The sequence below is a fragment of the Styela clava genome, chromosome 8 (genome assembly GCF_964204865.1).
Source record: "Styela clava chromosome 8, kaStyClav1.hap1.2, whole genome shotgun sequence".
NCBI classification, from domain to species: Eukaryota; Metazoa; Chordata; class Ascidiacea; order Stolidobranchia; family Styelidae; genus Styela; species Styela clava.
Genome location: NC_135257.1, coordinates 22,412,347 through 22,428,487, shown reverse-complemented (window position 1 = coordinate 22,428,487; position 16,141 = coordinate 22,412,347). Strand labels below are relative to the sequence as shown.

The window sequence follows — 16,141 nt, the reverse complement described above, 5'->3', positions numbered from 1 at the left end:
ATTGTCTTCCAAGTTTCCTTTGAATTAGATTTGCTTTCTTTAAATTTGTTTGTATAATATACTCGCTTTGCTTCTTCAATAGAACGCTGAACAGTTTTGGCATATTTCTTATAGTGAGCTTTTTGGTCCAATGAACCAGAGATGAAGTGAGACTTGTGAGGAGTCATTTTGTGGGTTGATGAAATTGCAAACAATACCTAAATTTTACAACTTATCCATACTTTGTACTAAGTAATGAATGCTCTATGACGAGTATCTAAAAAGAAAATCCAATTCAAAGTGTATATATACTTAATTTGGACTAGAGACCCTCTGTATATTAAGCAAAAATTTCCACACTCGAACCGGAATGAATGCATGGCTGAATGAGGCTGTTTGACCATAGCCTTCACATTGTTTAGTTGATATTTCATCTGAATCCGGGGAAATATGACGCGTGTCATAATGAATAGAAATATACATAGCACGTGCAATTTACTACATTTCATCTTTAGTGCTGGGGTAGCATGTTTTACTTGTCGCGGGGCTATTTAGACAAAACTCACGGTGTTTTTCATGTTGTTAGTGTGCGTGATATCGTTTCAATCGCGCCAATTTTGATCTGAGATGTATTATAAATTCAGAAAAGTAAACCAGAGATACGACGGCCAGTTAGCACAAGAGACAGAAATGATCAAGTTAATATTACTCCACTAACAGTCAGAAATTTGGCTTGCACATTCACTAATTTGAATTATCTTCGCATTTTCTCTAAAAACTAAACTAAATTGAACCACAAAGTTAAAATGGGATATTCACACCTTTAATAGTTAAAGCAGCGCACACGATAATCCCAGATGAACGCTTTCAATTGAATTATGAATACACCTGCTTCGAATCAACGAAGCATGTTCAATGTAATTTGCTGGGGATAATTGGCCCCGTCATAGGCTGCCAAGCGTGACGTCGTTAATTAAGTAAGATTCTAATCTACCCGATCCTCGCCAGTAGCTGTAGCTCAGGGGAAGCGTTAGGACATGATCGAACTCAAGGATCGTGGTTCGAATCCCACATATGGTGCATTGAATTGAGGGGCAAAAGAGCAGGCGAGAGCAGAGATGGAAAGAAAATAGATCAAGGCGCAGGGTAAAGGGGCCGGCGAAAGCAGCAGCCAAAGAGAGCAGAGATGGAATGCCACGAGATCAGAGGAAAGGCCAGGCGATCAAGGCGCGGAGACAAATGAGAGTGAAACCAGCGAGGCTAAAGATAACGAGCGAGAGTAAAAATAACACAAAAAGAATGGTGGTGGCCCCACAAGGGGCGGGCAAGAGTAAGAGAGAGCTAGCTATGGGAAGGAAATCAGCAGCCAAAGGAGCAGAGTGTAGAAATAAGGCGGCAGCAAGATAAGAAGAGCGAGAGAACTACGAATGGAAAAGAAATAGATCCAGTGGAGATATAAGATCAGCGGCAGCAAGATATGAGAAGAGCGAGAGGAATACCGGAATGGAAAAATTTCTCTCTGCTAGATTTTTTTGGAAATTCAACCGTAGTCACTGAAATCCAACACAGTCAATTGTGCGCGCAATGTACCATTCTATTCATTTTGAAACCACCTACAAAGCTGCATGAGTCTTTTTTCGGTATGTGACAATATATAAGAATGTAAAATATATAAATCAATTTTTTATTGCAATAAAATACATTTATTTCAATCCAATTTTACCCAGATCTTTGGAATTTTTCAAACGGTGATCTTTTAATCAGTCCATGATTATGATTTAATTGAGTGGGCTCAATCTTGATTAAACTACCGGTGGCGGCAGTAAGTATGTTCTTTTGTGGGCAGTACGACATTGCTTCTAATACCTCATGATAACAGCGATGTTCAGGATGACCGGTAGTACACAACAGTTTCGTTCACTTGACTCTGTTTTTCATTTTGGTTCCAGGCTATCAGTTGGTTTTATTTAAATTTAATCTAGAAGATTTGACAGACAGATTATTAGTTTTATGAAAGTCACTGTTTGACTCACGCCTGTTTTGAATTGATTTTGGCTGTTAAAATCAGAAAATTTTTCTCAAAAGGGTACTTTCATATGAGACAGAAATAACCCAAATAGAAGTAAAATAGAGAGAAGCATATGTCGTTTTCAATGGCATCCTTTTATGGTGTATATAGCCGTTATAGAGACGTTTTTGGCATATAAATCACAGCGTAAATCTACTTTTAGAAGTATTCGTTACTCTCTCTCTCTGTGTATCCTTCAATGATACAAAATTTCTGTGTTTGTCCATACTGTGATTGTTTTTGTTCTACTGCCAACTTATATTCCAGTCTTCTGGTACCCCCAAGTGACGATGCGTTAAATAATTTTTGGTTTTAAACTTTCTAACTCATAGTAAGGCTGCTAGACTCAACGCTATCAAGATTTCTTAGCGTATATTAAATAAATCTAAATATTGCCAGTATCATAAGCGGTTTCTTTCTTTCCAACTCTTTTCATGTGAACGATATTTTACTATACTGATAATATAGTTTATAGCGCATCGCTTTTATACCTAAAATTTATCGCATTCGGGTATTTATGGAAGCATACGCTTATTAAATGAAATCATTTATGTTCCTACGCTTTTTTTAGATCCCAATCAGACTAGCGCTTACGCATAACGTTCATTATTTGATAAACAATGACATCGCAGAATACATTTAACGCAATATTCTGTTTTTAAAGGAATTGCAATGATAATAAAATATAAGTTTGCACATGTCATCAAAATCTACAGTAATATAAAAGTAAACTCAATTATTAGGCTTCCCGCTGCTTGTCAGCAGGGAACCTATTGTATTCCTGTATTTTATTATTAATATTTATTTATTATTATTATTATTATTTATTTATTATTATTTATTTTTATTATTTTTTTATTAATTTTATGCATGACTGACCACGCTTTCACGCTCCAGTGAGCAAAACGCGTCTTCATTTTTTTTGCGATTTCTCAAAATTGATACATGCTATTGGGTTGAAATTCATAACAATGATTAATGAACATGTTCCGGATACGATATGTCAAGGATACGCATGAGTGAACTCGGTGATACGCTCCAGTGAGCAATATAGGATTTTACATTTTCATCTTCTTCTCGAGAACGACACTACTTAGAGGACTTGAAATTTATATCACATGCAGATAATAAGTCCCCCATCCTAAATTGCAAATTTTATGCATGACTGACCACGCTTTCACGCTCCAGTGAGCAAAACGCGTCTTCAGTTTTTTTTTACGCGGGAAGCCTGTTAAAGCTGCACGCAGCTCTAGTTTTATTAGAAACTCTAAAATCTTATAAATTATTTTTCAAATATCTCCTGGAATTTAAAACTACGAAAGGCAAATTGTTTTGCGAACATATATAAAAACAGATAGCTCGATGCACAATTACTAACTACCTTTACTTATTACTATTACTTTTTCATTACTAACACATCTATCACACACTCACTATAAAAATGAATAAGTTATTCCAAATTTACACGAATTATGAAAACCATAAACCTTCTGTTTGGCTATCTCAAAGCATTTGTACAAAATATTGATTTTCAACTAAAACACTGTGTATAACAGGGATGGCAAACCTTTTCCAATGAATGGGTCCAAAATTATATTTTGATCACTTAATAGAATAGAGTGGGTCACTGATATTTAATCAATGTTTGTATCTATAAGAAACTTCTGAAATCTTATAAGTTTCACTCGGTGTAGTTTTGTGCTTTACTTACGCATCACTTCTATCAGGGACTTTTTATAGCACTCGATTTCATGAAGTTAGACTATGAAAACACGGATATGAATACCCAAAAATGTTTAGGATGATGCGGCAAATTATTTTACAGACCAAAAAGTTTGGAGGGAATTCCACTCTGATAGAGTTTTATTTTTCGATCATCTTTCAACCACATTAAGGCATTCTCACACTGACCCATTGTTATTTCAGATCTCAAGGTTTTTAGTTCAAGTCTGAAAGATTTTGTTTTCACAACGGCATTGTAAGTGAGAAAATGCAAAGTAGCATCTAGTTCTCGTATAACCCGTAAAACAGTCTGCAGATGCACTTCCGAATAAGACAAGACGTTCCGAGAAATGAACAGATCAATTGCATTATTATGTCATAAACGATGTCAGAGCCAATAGCTGAATAACGGTACACGGCGGTGCAGACATGCGTCCAACATTAGGGGTTCTGAAAATTACCACACCGGCCCAGAAATTAGCAATTTAAATATGAGCGATCGCAGCCCTGACTGCCCAACTGACGGTACATTATAATAGTTTAGTTAGTGTTTGATTAATTTAAGGGCGGTTTAATCAATTTTTATCACTGATATGATGGCATTTTTATTTTATTTTATTCGTGCTTTGGCGGGTCACGAATAAAACGCGGTGCGTCACTTTGTGACCCGCGGGTCAGTGGTTCGCCATCCCTGGTCTATAACATGCTATATCAGATTTATCTTGGTAGATTTTGCTGGGGAGTCTACTCGAGTCCCGTTAGGATGATTGCAAATTTTTCGAAGCAAGGTCTCGAACTCTCAACTGCAAGTGGAAAAGTACTAATCGAAGATTACAAGTTTGCTGTCCCGAGTCCACAGCTAAAAGTGAAAAGATTACTCATGAAAGAGTTGCAAGTTTGCTGAAAGCAAGATCATCATGCATACTAAATGAAACTTCATACTGTGAGAACCTCTTTATCTAGCAATTTTTATCAATTCTCAGTAGCTAGCTCACGAAACTTCAGTTGTCGCCTAAAGTTTGCTCAACCACGAGATTCCTTCCCTTCTGAGTGATTACAAGCAATGCACTGTCATAACTTTGTACTACTAACAAGGCAGCGATTGCAATATTCTTTTTTGTTAACTGTTTGTTTCGGCTATTTTTACAGCTCAATTCATCACATCTCGCTTTATATTTTGTTATTTTTCAAATTTCTCTAGCTATTGTATGTCAATTTTAATTAATTAGATTGCTTTGACTTTTGACTACATGAATAATCGAACTGCAAAAGTACGTGTTACGTTTGCTACTTACTAAGTTTTGCAACTATTATGTCGTTTTTAAAATAACAAGTTGCCTTGAATTTTGCGGGCTTCCTTCCATTGATCTGATTATTGGACACTTTAGTGGACATAACGATTATTTCAATATTATGATGTTTTTGGTATTATTATTCTCCTTTGTCATGATAAAATCGCTTTTCTCTTCGAATACTGGACCAGTTGCTTCGAAATTTTAAGTGGTTAAAGTTTGATTTTTTCCAGTAAGCTATTACTTTTATTTTTATTTATACCTAAATTTTCTAGGAATCCTATAAGATCTGATAATTTCGTTGTTTTAAAATTTACTCATGGGAACACTATGGGAACACTTTGAAACCTATTTCAAGCGGTTGCGTGATCGAGCATGCAGGTACGGAACATGGAAGAGCTATGACAGTCCTTGTACCGTTAGTTGTATCCATGTACTAGTAAGTCAGTTACTATAGCCATGTAGCAGTTTCACTGTTCAGATTTGTGCGGGATACCGTACCGAAGGCGTAGGGTACCCTATGGTTTTCGGTGAAGTGATGATAATATATTTCGTTTTATTCTAAGTGTCCATATATTTGAGCATAGCTCTCTTGTTATATGTCGACTCAAATCGAACAAGTCGAAGTGAAACATTCATTCCAATGGTTGCTTTGGTCCAATGGTTGTCGAAAATCACATTCAGATTGATTGGACCCGCAATATAAAATTTTACGATCCACGTTCACTATCGCTGTGATTAGATATTGAACTGTTCCATACTTCCATATTATCTGGTACAATATAAAATGATTACGCATTTTAAGTGATTCAAGAGTCTTTCTGCGCACTAGCACCAACATATTTCTGTGGCGTTTCGTCTGAGAAGGGTCAGACTTCCTCAGACGTATATTATTCAACTACAATAGAAGAAATAATTGTTATTTTTTTTGGAGCGTTTTTACTCCGCCAACATTCAAAAATAGGAAAAATAGTAATTAACAATAATCGATGCAGACTGCGCAATAAATTCAAATTTTCAAAGTATTCCTAACCCGACACTAAACCTAAATGAATATTTACTAATATTCGTATTTTTGAACGTGGTGTTAGGATTAGCGTACGCGCAAATACTCAAAAAATGGCGAGCCCAATCTGCAGTATCTAAAACACGGAAAGAGTGTTTTTCCTCAAATCTCACAATTTTGCATTAGTGGCTTTGTACAAAATATCCATTTTTAATGCCATAATTGAGAAATCTATCAAAATTCATTGAATAACGACATCCCCTAACTAGCTTTCTCTCATAGTTGTCCAGTTCAATGCAAATATAGAAATAGTTCATCGTTCCACAATTTTGGAACCCTCACTCATAGTTATCCCCCACGAACCTATACAAGTTGTTCACAAGCACGATAAAGGGGTGTTTCTGAAGCAATTTTTCATGAAATTATTTCAATCCGTTCTATAAAGATATCTGCTTTTTTATTGTCTAACTTACCATCTCATATACAGGGGCGGATTGAGCCCCTTTGGTGCCCTCTTTATGTGTAATTTAATTATAAAAACAATAAACCACATAAGTGTATTATCCATTGAAAATGATTACAACCAACAGTAAATAAAACAACCATTACGAACATTTTTAAGTTTTTAACTGTTATATATATCCGATATATATATCGGCCATTTACTGCCGATATGATATATCGACAAACACGCAATATCGGTCCTATATATCGGCTGAGCTCTAATCCCGAGAGAGTGTGACAATAAAGATTCATACCTCCAGTCTCAACGTGAATCGAAATACCAAAGTATACAAGTCCCAACTGTAGTTTGAAATTTTATCGGTACCTAGTAGTCTACCTCAGGGTGGTTCAAGGTTGCTAGGTTGATGGACCGCAAAATTTTTTGAGGAGGTCTCGCGGGCCGCAAGTTGGAGAAAACCCAAAGGTGATCGAAATATTGCGAGTTAATTTACTTCAAATTTAATAAACAACGAGAGTTTACCGTTCTAAACAGACTATTATTATGTTGCATAGGTGGCGTTTTTTTTTAAAAAAAGATGGATAAAGCCTTCAGTCCGTTTATATGTGTATAACGTTGCAGATAATATACCGACGCGTTTCGAATTAACTTGGATAGACGATCTGACCATAGCCGAATTAATTTCCGGATCTAACAAACTGACACATTTTGAAACTTTTTCATTAACCAGTTGTACAAATGAGGGAATTCTACAACAAAGGTTCAAAATTCTACTCGCGAATATGCAACGAATACAAGTTCTGAAACGAGTTTTAAGTACTATGTCATCCAATTTCTTTCCTCTAATAACTTACTTTTAAAAACGCATAAACGCATCCAACAACTTACTGAGCAAGTTTTACCTTTTTTCAACCATTTATTGTTGAAACAATTTGAGAAACGATTTCAGCTTTCTGCAACATCAAATAATTTCAGATATTGTGTTCTCACGGGATAAATTATCTTAATTTCAGGAACCTATTTTGTGATCAACCTGATCCTTCTGAGAAATAGTAGCAAAAAAAAACAAAGATATTGCGCAGAAGCTGAATTTATTACGAATTATGATTTTTCAAAATCCAAAATTTTGCAAAAAAATCTTCGAACTTCACGCAAATTTGAACATTTACTACTCGGTATAGTAAAATCAGCAAATCGATGAAATTACGCATCATTTTTATGTTTGGATAATGTGAGCTGCAGTTTAAAAATTTTCCCATTCTAATTTACATTATTATAGCTGTGATAACGACATCGATCAGCGTAAAGCTAATCGTATAAATTTAATTAGGATTCAATGATTTCTATTTTATTTATAATAAATGAACAAAATACAGCCAGGCAGACGTTTACTTATATCAGTATCTCACAAATCACTCCATGCTTCTTCCAGGTAGGAGGAACATTCACCATCCCTTGATAATGAGCATTCGTGTTGGAATCAACAATGATATAAACGTTTGTACGATCTTTATAATCAATTCCCATTAATGGATCACCTGGAAACCATTTAATGAATGAATCTGCAGGTGTGACGTCACCAATCTGAAAAGAAAATCATTAGATAGCGTTTATCATGGGATCATGCATGATAGCTCATTCGATTTATTGTCCCAAATTATCTATTTCATCAGTCAAAATGCGATATGCTGTTGTCGACCCATGTTTGGACAAATATGAACGCAAGTTTTTCTAGTAGCTCATGTGATATCATTTGAAACTTCTCGTTCAAGCGCTGGGCAAGGATTTGTCCAAAACTATTGCACTGCACAATTGCTATATGACTGAACTCTTAGCAGTTCAGTGCAACACGGGTCTTAAAACTACTTCAGAAATGTACTTTTCAATGTACTTTTAATACACAACAAGTTTGAATCAAACTAGCGCTCTGATGCACATGAATTGTCACGGTATGCAAAATATACTTATCCCACATGGATCAGAAACAAATTCAATAAGTGTATAAGTAAGTATAAATAACCAATATTTTTTAAAACGTTGGGCAGAGGAATGGGTGTTCTATAAACATGGAATTGAAAGTATTTAATTCGTTAGAATTGCAACCTATTATGATGAACAATAGAACACCGTACAGTTAAAGAAATAGTAACTTCATTTGCCTACTTATTTCAGCATAACCTTCAACATAGCTGCGGTTTCCATGACAGCACTACATTATCATAAAATTCAAAAAAATAGACGGGAAGACATAGCAGTAACCAACGAAGCAGCAAGTCAGACAAAGCGAATGTAACAATCATGCCAACTTCATAATGAAACAAGTGCAATAATTGTGATTCAATAGTTTCATCTTGTGGTCTTGTCCATAATAATGGGATAGGACAGCCCTTTGTATTTCCCATGGGACAATAACCATGCCATAGCAACTTGATTACGTCAGAGCTAACCTTTGTCCTTGTGACTTTTACCTTTCAAATGTTTTTTCTTCTTCTTTTTCTATGTATACTTGTATCTATTTTTAATTCATGGTGGCATAAAAAAATAGGATTCCAATGAAAAACGTCCCATGAGATGTAAAAGGCAGAAATTGCTATAGGAGGATGAAATTTGACATAAAATATGTCCGGTGGACAAACCTGGGGCAATGCATATAACTTAAAATATATGACAACAACACTATTTTGCGTTATCTAAGACATTCATCTTCTGAGTAAATTTACCCGGACTCAAGAACAGATGAAACGTAAAGAAAAAGTATTCGAAATACCGACTGCACAGTTGTATATAATATACTAACCCAAGTTGTCACAAACGTCTTTGGCCATTTCTCACCCCACACTCTACCCATTTGTAATGTATTTTATATTCATACACCGGAGAAAAATTGGCATATCCATAAGATACTAACCATTGGATTAAACTTCATTCCTGTCCATATCAAAATTTCACGCTTTCCTTCCGGAATATTCCTTCTCAAGTAATTCAGTATTGCATTGTAAGAGTTCATATTTCGAATCAAGCCAACATTTGCGTTAAGTTTCTTACAAATATCAACTGCTTTTTTGTAGGCGACATCCCATTTACCTGGCATCATAAGGAAATAGCAGATGTTTCCAACCTTTAATTTGCAGTTTTCTGAAAAGTATTGACAATTTTCAGGATACGAAGTGTACATATGTATCGTTTTGTTATTGTCACAATGTACTTCTTTTTATAAAAATCAATCGCTTTTCTCTTCATCTACAGAACCAGATTCTTTGTCATTTTCAGTGGTTAAAGATTGTTGCGCGCTAGAAGGCTATTTATTTTAAAAAATTTTGTTGGCTTTGTAAAACTTGTTTTTGTGCGATGACGTCATCTAAATTAAAAGGCTGTTCCGTTTTTGCGTAAGTTGATATCTGTTGGTCAGGCAATGTCGGGAAAACTGCGGTACCGGGAGTTTACTGCTACAGATTGCAAACCCGTACTAGCTCGTTTAGAATTTCATGTCAATATAATTGTTTATCGCTCTTTCGATTTTAGGTGAAAACAGATCAAATTGTTGCTACAGACAAGAAAGACTAGTCTTTCAAGTTTATCAGATAACGCTTATGTTCTTCCTGGTTTCAATTATTAAGAAAAAAATATTATTTCATAGTCGCTATAATGCGAATTTATTCGTCAAATATTCATAAACTGGAAATTGAAATACTATTCACCTGGAGGAGGAGTTGGTTTCAATGTCGTTCTAGTCTTTGCTGTTGGTTCCACTGTTGTTAGAGTCTTCGTTGTTGGTTTCAATGTTGTGTTAGTATTTTTTGTTGGTCTGGTTATCTGCCCGGATTTATTTTGAGCATGCAGAGGCTTCTCCATAACGGAAAGTTTTCGTTCAATCTGGGATATCGCTAAATGGTGATATAAATGTTAGAAACGTCCATTTGCCACTTGCTAAAACGACAATGCTATAGCAATGTGTTTCACTATTTACAAAATTCTGGCGTTTAGTCTGTTCAGTGTTGGAGTAAAAAATAAATTGGCCACATGTAATGTCTCTGATGGATAATGTCATTCAAACTTGTCCCTATGATTTTCAATTTACAGTCACGACAGGCGCCCTGTGTTTTAAGGCAGATGTAAAAAAAAATATCACTTCTTGTGAAGGTAAATTGATTGGGAGAATATTTCCGCTGCATAAACAATCCACACACTTTCCCATGAAATGTTTTGTAAATCAGTTATACTTTGAAAAAATGCCCTCTGTTCATACTTTAAAATACTTTTTTTTATCTACTGATATGAACCCTCAGACCCAAATTATATCCCGGTAAACTACAATTTCAACATAGAAAATTATTAGACAAATATTACCTTTCTTCATTTTTTCGTTGTCTTCTACCAACTTTTCATTCATTTCTTGGATTTCAACCAAGTCTGAAAATATGAAAATAATCAGTAAATCTTCCTACATGTTCGTTGCTGTGAGAATGTGATAGGAACGTAGAAAAAATTAAAGACTCTGCATTTACTCTGTCTGTTAGTATTTTTGCGAAAAATCTTCCATCAAGGAAAATAGGAAGAAGATTCAGAATACCTTTGCGTTAAAAAGTCGTGTATGATATAATGTTGATGACGATAATAGAAATAATTTAAGTTACGTTCAGTTATCGCTTCGAGTATTTGTCATTTATTTTGGCATCAGCAATTGCAGTATAACAAGCGTCACGCTGTTGACCAACCTTTTTTCAATTTCCTGATCTCATCAGACTGCTTCGTGGTTCTCCTCATTAGATTGTTTATTTTAGTTGATTGATCTCCAATTTGGTTGAGAGATTCGTTATTTTCTGTTGAGAATAAAATTTTTCCGAATACTTTTATTAAAGCACGACGAACGTCATAATCCGATTTTGATAGCTTCGATATCTGAATGCATATTCATTTATAACACTCAAGTTCTGGAGCAGGATAATTGTTAGGATAATTGTTTTCAAATTTTCAGAAATAGCAAGTGAAATCTCTGCTCTTATGCAAGGCGAGTATGAAAAAAGGACTATTTGTAATTTTCCGATACTGACAATTCAAACAAGTTATAACAACAGCCTCTTCTAATTCTTCATCAAAAAAAGATTTAGCAATATAAACTACTAGTAACAACGTGTAACGTTTAGATCTTTTGTTCAGTTTTTTCCATTTTTGTAGCTTTTGATCTGTTACAAAGAAAGATTTCTATAAAACAGCAGGCTGTATGTATATTCGGGTACTTTTTGACACTGACCAGAAATTTCTTTCCCGAAACTCTCAATTTTTTCATAAAATTTATCTTCCAACTTTTCCAATCCTATTCTGATATTCGTGATATCTGAATGAAAATTGAAGATTTTTTTAGATTCGATTAAATGATAAGGTTGGCGAAATACATTATTTCTTGGTAGGTAATAACTCGAAACTCAGCTTCAAACAATAATTATTCAATCAAGCAATTAAAACAACCATACCCAAATTTCTGGCTGCGAGATCAAGCCAGCTAAGAACAGTACTATTGGACTTGCATGTTATCGGATACTCTTTGTCATGCAGATGGTTATCGATGTTGAAACCTGGTCTGTCCCATCCTACTGCAACGGAATCACATTGTGCAATATTACAGCCCGGTTTAGGTGAGCAGTGAAACACTGTTTCATCTTGAGACCAGGATGAAGTGATGAGGAAGAATAAAATAAAAATGATTGAGATTTTCATCTTGAAACTTTACTGTAGTTAAGTATTAACTGAATGAAGAAAAGTTCAAGTTTGAATTCGTTCATTCCGTTATGTCAATGTGAAATAAAATTAAAAAGGTTTTTAACAATGAATCATGTCTTTTGCAAACGGGCACAGAGCATGTTTAATCTATTTCGAAAAAACCTTACATTAGACAACGCTATTTGTAGCCGAGATAGTAACAATCCAGAATGTGCGTAGCGTTTATAGAAGTAGAAAATATTATTTAAAAGCGACATTGCAAATTTATATGATATACGGACGTTTTGTAATGGCGTTTATTTCTAATAAGCATAGTCGATTCAAGGAAAAATGATATCCTTTCAAAAGGAGCTCAGAAAATCTGAAAAACGATTGTTTCAGAATCGGCACAACCTTTTTAAAGATGGCATAGCTTATCCACACGTAATATGGCCCTAATAGAAGGGCTTAACATTTTTATAAAATCATATCCTTATAGTAGCGGTGAGCCTCTATAGAGAAAGCGTAGCTTGTTCAACTGGCATATAAAGCACAAATTTTCGAAGTACGTCCATATTTGTATTGCCTATAATCTATTGTTGTTATTCTATACTACAGTCTCCTGGTACCATTGAGTGACGTTGCGTTTGATAATATCTGGTTTTAAAACTGATTAACTCATATTAGGACTTCTTAAACTTATCGATATCCAGACTTCTCAGCACATAAGGAATGTGCTATAAAATAGCAATTCTATTAAATAGTTGTCTTCATGTAATCGATATAAAACTATACTGATATAAGTCCATTACCTTGCTTTTATGCCTAACAATTTACCGCATTCGGCTATTTATAGAAACATACGCTCGTTATGTCGTGACAGTTCCAGATCTTAATCGGATTAACGATATCGCATGAGGTTCGTTATGGGATAAACAATGACATCGCAGAACTAATTCGAGTTTATCGTAATATTCTATATATCTTTATCGCAATAAATTTTAAAAATATTATTACATATATATTGTATTAAAATATACAGTAAAGTTAGTTGAATTCAATAATATTTAAATAGTGAACGCAATCAGCTTATAACTTTTTACTAAAATACTTTTATAAGACAAGCGTATAATTACCCACAGTTTTCGGTAATATTATAGCAAAATTATTTTTGATATTTCTCATTCTGAAATTCAAACCTACAAAGGGTTCGCGAATTGTTAAGCAAACATGGTTTGATGGGGTGACGCATCGTTCTATGCGTTAGAAATACGCTAGCCACCACATAGCTGATGGAAATTCTAACCTGTATGGAAAAAGCTCGGTGCACACTCTATTTAGATTATTACTGACCTCAACTATAACTAAGTGAGTCCGAGTAACATTGCTCGGATGAGTGCCCACAACAAACATGAGTGCCCACAACTTTGCTTAGATGTTAGAGACTTTTTTATCATTGAGTGAATGCAAGTAACTTTGCTCAGAGATGAGTGTCCTTTACTTCTGAGTGAGTGACCGTAACTTTGCTCAGAGATGAGTCTCTTTTATTTTTGAGTGAGTGTCGGTAACTTTGATCAGAGATGAGTCTTTTTTACTTCTGAGTGAGTGCCGGTAGAGGTAACTTTGCTCAGAAATGAGTCTCGTTTACTTCTGAGTGAGTAACGGTAATTTTGTGCAGAGATGAGTCTTGTTTACTTCTGAGTGAGTAACGGTAACTTTGTGCAGAGATGAGTCTCGTTTACTTCTGAGTGAGTACAGGTAACTTTGCTCAGAGATGAGTCTCGTTTACTTCTGAGTGAGTGACGGTAATTTTGTGCAGAGATGAGTCTTGTTAACTTCTGAGTGAGTAACGGTAACTTTGTGCAGAGATGAGTATACATACGGTTTCAGCCTTGTTTATACTTTCCATATATATACCAAATAATTCAAATATATGACAACTTGTGGGCAGTGGTCGGATTCCATTTTTTAGCAGCCGGTTCCATCACAAAAGTCATATTTTTCACCAGGTTCTGTTACAAAAAGTCATTGACAGTAACCAGTAATGCTAACAGGTTCTCTGATCTCATAACATTCCGTGGGACGGGCCTATAGAACCGGTACGAACCGGCTGAATCCCAGCAATGCTTGTAGGGCTACAAGCAAACATTTTTTAAGTAAATATATTCTTTCTTACAGAGATGGAATGGCCAGAAGGTGACGAAGCGTCATCCGAAACGGCAACCTCGCTGATTTTAAAACTTTTGACTATGAATCCAGATGAAAGAGGGAATTCTAAAGTTAGAAGAACAAAATGTTTCAAGTTTTGTGCTGTTCTGTAATTAAGCAAGTAGATGAATTTTATTTATATTTCCCATCACATTCAATGTTCACGTATCCATTAGTTATTTTTCACTGGTGGAGTCGAAAGTATGCGGAACGTTTAACTGTTTAATTTTTTCAAGTGACTTGGGCCGTTAATCAGCTGAGAACTCACAGATACTGTCTTTTTGCTCTTCCCTTCCTTCCTCTTTTAGAAAGTCGATAGTCCATTTCTGTTTAATAGGATTTTTTTTTGCATTGATTTCATAAAATAAAATCTAACATAGGCATATCATATTTCAAATGTATAAATAATATATTCACATAATATTCCACTTTTTATTATGTATACCTATTTTGCCCCGGTTAATTGCATACCTTTTCTCGTTTTCTTTCAAACTTTGGGTAAAGTTAACAAAAAGGTCAAATATTGGAAGAATATGCTGCAGCTTACATCGAGATATAAAAAAAACGTGCACAAATTAATATACAATTGATTAACATGTTATTCGGGGGTTCAAAATAACCTAAAAAATATTCTTTTTTTCTAGAGTAATTGAGAGATTGACAGTAATAAAATATAAGTATTGATTAACCTGTGCCCAAAAATCTTGCGTGGTTGGACAATAAAAAAAAAGTGAAATAGGTCTTCAATTGCATTTTCACAAAATCCACATAGATTTGAATTCACCAAGTTAAATTCATATAAAATATTATTTAGTACAATGGCCTTTAGAAAAAAGTTAGTTTGAAAATATCTTAGTTTGGTTCCAATTGTTGAATAATAATTATTTGCACAGTATGACAGCCAAATAAAGTCATTGGGTAAATTTAGATTTTCTTTCCAAAACCTATGTTGTTTTTTCTATAATACGTTTTACGATGAGCGGCACGTATTTTCACATAATGTACTGGATAAAAATTCATCAAAATCAGACATATTTATATTCTGTAAACAATTAAAATCACTAGAATTCTCAATACAATCCATCCAACATTCTGGTATGCAGCCAATTAATTTATAGTACTCTCGATACTCATTTGCTGTATATTTGCATTAACGTTCTATCAGTTGAAAATAAGATAATAAAGAATTTATGTGCACCAAATGGTGTAATTCACAGACTCCTTGTTCTTACCAGTTTTTTTTTTTTTTTTTTTTCTAAATAGCATTCTTGCATATTGCAATTTGTTGTTGTATCATAATGGTTCATTATATAGATGGATATTGGCATTACATGTTAATTCCATGCATATGTACCAGGTACGAAGTGTATCCCTAGTTGGTACGAAATGAAGATTTTTCATGAAGCGAGAGTTATACCATAAATTTCCTTTTAGTAAACAATGTATTTCTATATCTTGTAAATAATAAAGTTCAATAGTTTTCCAATTACTCTCTTTCGACTCATATACCATGTCAATTCCACCTTTCATTGTCGGGTCAATCAGTGTTTTACGATTGACTCTTTCCCAATTTGAATTCCATAAATAACGAAATATTAAAGAATTCAGTGATTTTACGAATTTTTTGGGTATCGTAACTGGTAAAAATGTAAATTGATTTGTAAAAAGGAATAGGATTAATAATTTGATTACACACACTTTTCCTA

The 16,141-nt window shown here is 34.5% G+C and overlaps 1 protein-coding gene across 1 annotated transcript; it reads right to left on the bottom strand.

The window, feature by feature from the left end:
* Positions 1 to 7,689: 7,689 nt before the first annotated feature.
* On the bottom strand, positions 7,690 to 12,262 carry LOC120325937 (uncharacterized). The gene is made up of 7 exons (XM_039392128.2): positions 12,002 to 12,262; positions 11,782 to 11,865; positions 11,246 to 11,350; positions 10,878 to 10,940; positions 10,229 to 10,414; positions 9,439 to 9,665; positions 7,690 to 8,114 (listed from the first exon to the last, which is right to left on the bottom strand). Exons 1-7 carry the CDS (start codon positions 12,243 to 12,245, stop codon positions 7,923 to 7,925), a joined length of 1,101 nt encoding a protein of 366 aa, XP_039248062.2. The 5' UTR covers positions 12,246 to 12,262; the 3' UTR covers positions 7,690 to 7,922.
* Positions 12,263 to 16,141: the final 3,879 nt, after the last annotated feature.

Bases quoted from the DNA above. Each gene is read 5' to 3' on its own strand.
- LOC120325937 (XM_039392128.2), bottom strand. From the start codon at position 12,245: ATGAAAATCTCAATCATTTTTATTTTATTCTTCCTCATCACTTCATCC. The intron at 11,866-12,001 runs GTATGGTTGTTT...ATTTTCATTCAG, and splicing joins TCTCGCAGCCAGAAATTTGG to ATATCACGAATATCAGAATA. The intron at 9,666-10,228 runs GTGAATAGTATT...AATACTTTTCAG, and splicing joins GAAACCAACTCCTCCTCCAG to AAAACTGCAAATTAAAGGTT.